This window comes from Eleutherodactylus coqui, chromosome 1, assembly GCF_035609145.1.
Source record: "Eleutherodactylus coqui strain aEleCoq1 chromosome 1, aEleCoq1.hap1, whole genome shotgun sequence".
In the NCBI taxonomy this organism is placed as follows: domain Eukaryota; kingdom Metazoa; phylum Chordata; class Amphibia; order Anura; family Eleutherodactylidae; genus Eleutherodactylus; species Eleutherodactylus coqui.
The window spans coordinates 137,560,339-137,570,656 of NC_089837.1; the positions used below are offsets into that span (position 1 = coordinate 137,560,339).

Sequence of the window (10,318 nt, forward strand, 5' to 3'; positions counted from 1 at the left end):
TTACTAAAGGCAATAGGTACTACCCACAAGGAAGAGTTCCCAGTTCAACAAGAAGAGCATGCCGTGGAAGAGAATCTAGCACAGCATCTAGTCTAATCAACATATACCAACTCCTAAATTAAAACAATGTAACTTCTAATGTAGGCTGGGAGGGGTATCAACTCTCCTTAGGGAGAGCACCAAGAAGATGAGTGAGGAGACTTCTAAGGCCATCCATGCCCCTCTGGGTAATATGCAAATAAGGAAGATGGAACAATAAATCTGCAGCACCACCTAATGGATGGCAGCAAATCCTTCAAATCAATGCTTAACCCTTTACACAGGTCAGTAGAGCAATGATTGGAAATTGAAAGCCAAGCCAAAATGCATGCATGGACAGCTGTTTTGGAGTGTTTTCCCCTTAAACAGTGTGCAGTAGGATCCTGGCTTGGTTAGTGAGAGGCCTATGATGTGGTAAGGGTATCATCTCTCCTTAGGGAGAAAATCAAGAAGGTGACTGAGGAGACTTATAAGGCCAACCATACTCCTCTGGGTAATATGCAAATAAGGAAGATGGAACAATACCTCTGCAGTGCCACCTATTGGATGGCAGCATTCCGTCAACAAAATGCGTGATCCTTTATACAGGTCTGTAGAGCAATGAAACAGCTGTTTGTGTATGGGCGCTGGCTTGGCTCTTAATTCCCTATCATTGCTCTACAGACCTGTGTAAAGGGTCAAGCATTGATTTGAAGGAATGCTGCCATCCAATAGGTGACGCTGCAGATGTATTGGTTCATCTTCCTTATTTGCACTTCTAATGTAGTAACATTATTATTGTAAGGGTTGTTTCAGATTCTTTATAACTAGTCTCCAGTCTCCTGAGTAGACAGTCATTATGTGCCCCCTGAGAATATACTAAAGACTGTGGGAGTCATAAAAATATTCACCTTTCTTCTTTTCTTCCACAGCTGCTCTTCCAGCCATCAGATTCAAAACCAGGAGTGATGTCACCAGCTATGTCATAAGAATACTACTTCCCCCCCATACTGTCACTGAAGGGAATCAGTAGTCTAAAATCACAGTTTCATAGGGATCACAGTAGTAGCTACCAACAACTAACACAATCCTAAGGGGGAAAATGAATGTCTGGGCTGAATATAGCTATTCAGGCCTAGCATCAAGTTTAAAGGGATTCTTTCACCAGAATTTACATTACTAAAGTGCCACCATAACACTAAATGCCACTTGTAAGAGAATCAAGGCATATGTTTATAATAAAAAGCAGACTAATGGTTTCAGCAGAAAATTAATTTTATATTCTTCTGCACTGTATCCTAATTGACCTTCAGTGTCCTGTGAGACCCTTTGCCCCATACCTCAGCTTCAGTGGCTCAGAGGGCTGCACAGCGTAAGCGTGGGATTTCACCATGGCTTGCAGTGACATCAGTGGCAGGGGTAGGCAGCAAAGCATAATTAGTGGAAGCTGTAATTCAGGGCTCATGTGGCCCACCTGTGTGGCTCAAGGCGAGTCAATTACTATACTGTACTGGAGAAATATAAAAGTATCTGCTGAAACCATTATTCTGCCTTTTATTACAAATATATGTCCAGGTTCTGTTACAAATGGTGGCACCTTAGTAGCGGAAATTCTGATGACAGAATCCCTTTAAAGTGTTCCTGACTTTTCAGACTATTTTGCCATGTATGTGCATATGAGGAATAACACTATATCTAGTGATTATATTACTTGTTTTCTGCATTTTTCAGCATTTCCCACTAAAGCAAGCTGCATCTCTAAATATCAGTTTTCCCTGAGCTGGTGAGTGGAGACTAGCTGCTATCATGTCTCCATACACTCTTCATCCAATCTTTTGGAGTCTCTGGGCCACATTAGAAGGAGAAGAGTTGTTTTGGGCTGCACATTAAATACACAAAAACTAAGGAAAGCTGATTAAAAAAAAAGGTAATGTATAATTTCTGTGATATGTGCCACCACAGATAAGCAAAAAAGTTCTCACATAATAATCCTAATTCATAGTCCTCCAAACAACCCCATCGTCCTCCACAGTCCTCCACACAAACCTCATCATTCTCCATAAAACTCCCATCATCCTCCAAACAACCCTACTGTTCTTAATGATCCTCCACACAAACCTCATTGTCCTCCATAAAACTCCCATCATCCTCCAAACCACTCTACTGTTCTTAATGATCCTCCACACAAACCTCATTGTCCTCCATAAAACTCCCATCATCCTCCAAACAACCCTACTGTTCTTAATGATCCTCCACACAAACCTCATCGTCCTCCATAAAACTCCCATCATCCTCCAAACAACCCTACTGTTCTTAATGATCCTCCACACAAACCTCATTGTCCTCCATAAAACTCCCATCATCCTCCAAACAACCCTATTGTTCTTAATGATCCTCCACACAAACCTCATCGTCCTCCATAAAACTCCCATCATCCTCCAAACAACCCTATTGTTCTTAATGATCCTCCACACAAACCTCATCGTCCTCCATAAAACTCCCATCATCCTCCAAACAACCCTATTGTTCTTAATGATCCTCCGCACAACCCCATCATCCTTCAAAGAACTCCCATCGTTCTCCAGTCCTCCAAACAACCTGCATCATCCTCCACACAACTCCCATCATATTCCACAGTCCTCCAAACAACCCCCATTAGCCTCCACTGAGCAGCTAAGCAACCCCCATCATCCTCCAAATAACTCCTTCAACTGCTAGGCTATATGAAGTCAGTGCCTGCTTTCTGCCTTTTTGCCTGTCCAAGCTCACATGCATTTCGTGGCCACAGGCCCACTTCTGACAGGACACACAGCATCGGCTGCCTCTTCTCCTTACCTTGATACTGGATAGGAGTGGGACTCCCGACTGGAGGCAGTGCCTGCAAGCCAGGACACAGAAAGCTACCCAGGTTCTCATGCAATTCACGGCCACTGGCCCATTTCCAACACCAAGGTAGGGACACTCAGCATCAGCGGTCCACCATGAGACCAACATATTTTGTCCTCACCTTGATACTGCAAAGGAGTGGTCAGGACTTGGGAGGGCAGCAAAAAAATCACTGCCTCATGCTGGATCTGTCTATGAGCGGGCGCTCTCAACCTGTCACTGCCAGGTACTGCCTACAGCCTCACCTCCTCCAGATTCAGCTTTCCCTTTTTGGTGGGCCACATTCATAGCCCTCTTGGTACACGGGTTGGACACCCCTGCTCTACACAGAAAAGAGCAGGATATCTTGTTTTCCATCTCTCTGTAGTTAACTTCCATAATAAAAAGCATCTTATGGGACATTATACAGCACTGGTGAGTATTGTAGATGTGATTTCACCAGGTGGTAGAAACAGTAAACACTTACCAGTTAGCTGCTGCAACATAAGTATAAATTAACTCTTTCCTCCTCCCCCACAGTTCTCCTCTCCATAGAATTCTATGGGCAGTATAAATTGTTACCCTCCTCTCCTACCTGTTATCTGTCCTGTTAACTCAGTAATAGAAATGGAATTCACTTGAAAACAGGCAGTAGACAGCAAAATAGAAAGAAGGGAGATCCCTAGTGGCCATTACTTTGGATAGATTTTTCATTATAAAAATATCATTTTATGTAAATAAAGTGATTTACACTTTTGCTAGTTAGACACTGCTATCATATAAGCATGAGTTGTTTGAAAGGTCGGTGACCAATTAAAATGACTATCACACTGGACAGTCACTTTAAATGCAGGCACAACTATTGGAGTTGCAAATAATTCAAGTGAAGTTGGAAAAATCAGGTTTAATGTATCAACTAACAATCTACAGTAGTTGGACAGAAACTTCTGTATACTATGTCTGACCAGTCCTTGACAAGCTGGTGTCAATGCAGTACAAATGGTCCCGGCTATAATAAATGATGTTTACAAGAGTAGTGACTTAGGTTCCTTCTCGTTTGAACGAGCGAATGAGTGAGTGATGTCATCGCTAGCTCATTCGCTCTCTTGCAGTGTGTTTAGACAGGCAGACACATCATTGGTTCATTCAAAGGATTGTCATTCAGTCACTGCCTTACGATTAGACCGAACGATTATTGTTGATTTTCGCACATTTGAATGATTTTTTGAATGATAATCGTTCTGTTTAAAAACACCTATACATGACTTGAATAACACATTTTTGAAGAACAACTTCGTACTGGCCTGCAGGTGCATCACAGTCCCTACAATACAATGTTTGTAAAGTACCTGGTAAATTAGGGTTTTCCTGCAAAAGAAAATTAGGCTAAAACAATGGCAAGCAAAACACTAGGTAGCTATTATCTGCTTTCTAGTAAACATATACTGCTACTATATCGTTCCTATTGCTTTGATGAATTAGCAGTCACATACTGTATTCTGCATTCAGCTGCACATAGATACAAGTTAAATATTGATCAAAATGGTCAATTTCATCTGTTTCTCCAGATTATCAGACATTAGCAGATCATACTTTTATGCAAATTATTGATAAAGTTACCTCACATGCAGCAATAATCATTTCAATTTGTTAGTTTCTGCGTTATCTAATACTTATTAGAATTATCATAACCTGATGCGGTGTGGTTTGTTATCAAAACAACTCTGCCCTCATGGTAATGCAGTATATATCTACAAGCTATGACTCACTCATCATCACCATAGCATCTACAACAAACTTCATACCTCCCATCATACACATCCATACAAATGGCACAAAATGACATGGATTCATGAGGCGGCAAGTTCTGTAACAAATTTCAAACCTAAGTTCTGTGAAATCATGATATGTCCTCTAATATATAATAGTGAAGGAGAGTGTGGAGCTGCACAAGCAGAAAGAAGGAGATAATAGGGGACATCCACATTGGTTTTCCTGGGCATTTTGTGTATTCTAAGTAGCTGATGTCTTTGCATTATAACTATTATTCCTAATTCCACTGAATCATTTTCCTGCTTATGGATATTTACATATATAGGCTGCAGTCGCTGTCCTGTGACGGGCTTTCTACTAGTTGCAAGTGTATCATTGTCAAATGTGTTGTAAATAAAGAAAGATCAACAATAAACAAAAAACTAATTCTTCCACAAGATTGTACATACATAAAAATCAGCAATATATGGAACCTGTGCCAGAAAACAATGATTGTTGTACAGACAGAAATTTCCATCAGGTCGTTTTCATTTTTGTTATGTGTAAATGGGTTTAATTCTTAAGACTTCTTAAAAAGGTAAAACTGTTGTGTTGGATTTTTCACCATATTGTCAATCCTAACTTGCAGGTTGTGGCACTAGTCAGTCATCTGCAGATTGGATGTTAATACATGGATGTAAATGTTTGTAGTGGTGAACAGTAGAGGAAAGAAAGAAAGAAAGAAAGAAAGAAAGAAAGAAAGAAAGAAAGAAAGAAAGAAAGAAAGAAAGAAAGAAAGAAAGAGAAAGAAAGAGCAACAAAGGCAGAGAAAGAAAGGAAGGGAAAAAGAGGGAGAAAACGAGAGAAAGAGGAAAAAGGGAGAAAAAGTGAGAGCAAGAAAGATAGAGAGATAGAGAGAGAGAAAGAAAGAAAGAAAGAAAGAAAGAAAGAGAAGGAAAGAAAGAAAGAAAGAAAGAAAGAAAGGCACTAGGCTCCTTAAGCATACACCTTGTAAGAGCTAGAATACAGGCTGGTTGGTGTACATGAGTACTTTTTGCACATATGAAGCATGGGTTATGATTCTGTTACTGATATTCAGCATAGAGGTTCTTCTATAGGAAGATCTGGGCAATGTGTTCCTGAGATATTCTGCCTCATTATTAGCACTATGTGCCAGATGCAGTAAAGAACCACTAAGAGGTAATGGCAAAGTGATGGCAAATAAACAGTAAAGAGCTGGCAGGATTTCACTGCTCACAATACAGATCCGAGTGGACTATTAAACAGGCACATAAACTTGCCAGGGCTTTAATGTGTGGACACAGGCGGCTGAGAGCTGGGGACGTGTGACTTTATGATGTCACATGGTGGGGACAGGCGCTGGGAGCGCTAACGTGTAAAAGAAACAAGTGCAGTGCATTCATGTGCAGGGTACCGCTCACACCTCACTACATGCCGGGGGCTAGTGCTTGCCACTGGGCTGACTCCTTCACACAGAGCAAACCAGAGACACTTACACACACCTATATCTACAGTTGGAGGCAAATCCTTACATCATTTATATATGTACATAACGTGGTATTACAGATAATGGATATGAGCATTACACCTCGCATGCATGAGTGTGTAGGGCTGTAATATATATATTATATATATATATATATATATATATATATATAAGCCAAGGGCATTGTATCAATATCGGGCGTGTAGTATAGGAGTGTGGTTTGTCCAGTAGGAGTTGTAGAGGTGTCAGGCACATAATGGCATGCATTGTGATTACTGATTGCTATGTGACAATTAGAGGGTTTATTCCCAGACCTCTGGAGGGGTGCTGTCTATTGATGCACAGGAAGAATACAGGGCTAGTGTGGACAGAGCCGGCAAACTGATTGAATTATTGAATTACCGGGGTCACCAACAAACCCCTGCCTGTGACACTTAATACCACCAAAGGGAAGAGATATCTCAGGAACTAGAAGCCCACCAACTCCAATCCATTTCCTCTATTGATAACAGAGTACCGATTTATTACTGTGCATACTGTACTCACCGGAAAGTCAGAGAAGCTTAATTTCACATGTGTGTATACATATACGATTGAGACATATATATATATAGTCTTGTACAAATTAGTCCTGACTGCCCTATACAAATGCAGACCCTGATGGTGTTATCCCAGTGCAGGTCGCATATATTATGGAGCTCTCCTTTACTTCCCATGAAATCTAAGTATTTTAGTTGTAACCTTTTTATTATATTATTTTTAGTACGTTATCATTATGATGAGTAGAATTCCTGTGATCTCCCACACACTGATGTGAATAATTCTTACTAAATACAGATAAAACGAAATAGTCCTTATAAAGCGCATCATCTCATTGTTTTCTATCATCTGGAACTCTAAACTCCGACTATGAAATAATGGAAGTATTACTCTAGACATACTGATTGTATAAGGGGATCGGAGCAGCCGGATTATACTTTACTTCCACCTGATAGACCAGAACTAAACGGATTTCGGCTTCATTGACAAGTGAGGATGAGGAGTAACGTGAAGTGATCGCTTACAATGATGACTTTTACAGCTAGTCATACAGAAATCTCTATGAATATTCCAGTATATAAAAATGTGGAAAGACTTATTACACTACAGCACACTTTATTACTTGCTGTCCTTCTACACCTCGGTGTGTGAAGGGTTAATGTCTAGTTCCCTGACTGTAGTAAGCCTGGCCCGTTTAAACTGTTACCAGAGTTTGCTGCCAATCACACAGCGCCCACTAGCGGTAAGATTTCTTTCTGCAGCTTCATTCAGCGTACTACACTCTCAGAGCAACATCAACTTTCTCAAAGTCCTGCCTGCCTCATCCTTGCTGCAGCCCGCAGTGCCGGCACCCCGACACCCGGACGTGCTGCAAGCAGCTCTCCACATCCCAGCCTCCAGGAGAGAGCAGAAGTGCCGCAGGTGTGACTGCAACTAGGGGGTCCCCTGCATGGAGTCCAAGGTCTATGGGAACGCAGGCTGTTGCTGCTGAGCCTGGATGATGTACAAGACACACAGACCTGTATGCAAGATGGCAGAAGCCCCAGAAGGGCACATTGCACCTACTTGTGGTCAGCTTCCTTGCCCGGCCCTTGGACCTCATGGTGACAGCTCTGCGAGGAGGATCTGCTGGAGATTTCCCTTGGATCTTTTCCTTTTTTTCTTTTTTTTCTCTCTGTCTCCCTCTTTCACTCTCTCAATCCCCTTCTCATTCCGGACTCGCTATCTCCCCAGCATTGTCAGTTTAGACACCTTCGCGCATGCGCTCTTCACCTCAACCCTCTGCCAAAAAAGTTTGCTGCGATTTATCATTTTGATTTGAGATCTTGTCACATGGAGCTGAGAGTGTAGAGACCCCAGCTACCAGAGTAGCCTTCCCATAGCTCCCAGAACCGGAGACTCAGCATCCCATTACACCAGCAAATCTCCCAGTCTTTACATCCTTTTCTTCTTTTAACCCTTCACCTGCTGCTGCCACTCACATTGTGCACAATCAGATAACGTGATGCAAGAGTTTATAAGCGACAATTTCTCCCATCCTGCAAGACTGTGGCATGACATTTATACATTATCACCTGTTGTACAGTCACATAAAACGTCTTTCCTTGGACAGTCACAAATCAAAGCCGGGACAGTTGGGATTTAAAGGAATTGATCAGTTCCAATTGATTGCTTTTTTTTCTATTTTTTTACACAAATAGTATCCACAATAATACAAAGCCCGTTTTATGAGGTGTATTGTTTATTGACCTCCTACTCATATATTACATTTCCATCCTTATACACGAGTGCCACTGCTTCAGCCTGTGAATTTCTTGAGATGTATAACATATATTTATTGACAATACAGTGAATAAAGTAATTATATATATATATATATATATATATATATATATATCACATATGTTTACATATACACAGGGCATGTACCTAATCTGTAAAAGAAAATTAACAAGAATATATATATAGTAACTTCTCATGCCTTGTTTTATGTGTTGCAAATCGTTGTATTGTTATATGTGTTCCAAATGCTGCATATTTTGCTTAGTTGTTTGATGGTAGTAATAAAGAGATGATTTATTATTATTATTATTATTGTGGTGTTATTTTTGTTATTATTATCAGCATTATAAGTATCACTTAGCATTTAATGAAAAGCCGACGTGCTCCAAGATAGGATGCAGGCAATGCTGAGATTTGTAATAGGTGCGGACTTGAATACGTTCTCTGCAAAATCTGGTCTTGGATGTAAATGAAATGGAGGGAATCCACGGATTAAACTATGAAAATAAGCATACAATCCACACATCTTGAGCCATAACCGCAGGTGTAGAGGTGTTTCTACTGTTAAAAGCACCCTGGCGTTTTTGTAGAGTTAAATAAAAATTAATAGCATGTATTTCATTCAGTAATATGAAGACAAATGACAGAATACCGATAGATAGATAGATAGATAGATAGATAGATAGATAGATAGATATGAGATAGATAGATAAATGATAGATAGATAGAAGAATGATATATATGAAATAGATGAATGATAGATAGATAGATATGAGATAGATAGATAGATAGATATAACATAGATAGATGAATGATTGATAGATAGATAGATAGATAGATAGATAGATAAATGATAGAAGAATAATAGATATGAAATAGATGAATGATAGATAGATATGAGATAGATAGATGAATCATAGATAGATAGATAGATATGAGATAGATGATAGATAAGAGATAGATAGATAGATAGATAGATAGATAGATAGATAGATAGATAGATAGATAGATAGTATTCCTGAACTACCTCCTCTCAGCTTTCTAACATACAGTATATTTAGCTTGTTTGCAGCAGGTGTGTGCCTTCCCATGTAGCATGCTTTATACTGTATACAGCATGCAGTGTGGAGTTGGCTGCTAGTAGCACAGATGAGTAAGCTGCACTGGCAGAGTTAAATATACCCTCCTTATCAAATAGTTCTCCTCCATTGTATTTGTGCAGTGAACTTTGCCTGCTGCTATTCAGTCTGCACTTATATTCTCCTAGCTACCAGTAAGATTGATTTGATCATTGTAATGCAATTATTAGACTGTTTACCCAACGCTTGATTCCAGGTTTGCTGTGAAGAAATTAAAGCCATGCTGTGTGACTAGAAGCATGTAGGCTGAAATGAAGCAGTCTTCCCTATTTAGGCTGAGGCCTCCAGCTTGTAGCTATGGGCTCAATTAGACAAAATGGAAACAATTTTCTTTCATAGCAATAACTCACAGTTCTGCAGATCACTTTCAAAATATACACTTTATTGGTGTATGCTGACCCCAGTGGCAGGATGGAGAGATCTATCTGCCCCCCTTGGGCTGTAATTATTAGAAATTAATTGGGTTCAGGACCCTGGGTTGCATTGCTAAATTAATAGCTTGTCTGGTAAGGAATTGTAAAAAAAAGAGGGTGTAAGAAAGGAGCAGAGGGACAAGGAGCTGAGCCCCTGGAGGGTTAGGGGGCACCAGGAGCTCCTGTCAAGAAACAAAAAACCTGAATAGTTGGATCGTGCTGGGAGGAGGCACCTCCACAGAATGAGAAGTTTATACAGCGTTGTCAGGGGGTCTGGAGGGGTTAAAATAAAAATCAAGATG

General features: G+C 40.3%; 1 protein-coding gene across 4 annotated transcripts in view; it reads right to left on the reverse strand.

Annotated features, from left to right (window-relative positions):
* MECOM (MDS1 and EVI1 complex locus) overlaps positions 1–7,968 on the reverse strand; it is a 478,689-nt gene extending 470,721 nt beyond the window's left edge. For all 4 annotated transcript variants that reach the window (XM_066600793.1, XM_066600776.1, XM_066600783.1 and 1 more), the window contains exon 1: positions 7,748–7,968. In XM_066600793.1, coding sequence (XP_066456890.1) covers positions 7,748–7,784 — 37 coding nt within the window. In that variant the 5' untranslated portion in view covers positions 7,785–7,968. The remainder of the gene's footprint in view (positions 1–7,747) is intronic.
* Between the last annotated feature and the right edge of the window lie 2,350 nt (positions 7,969–10,318).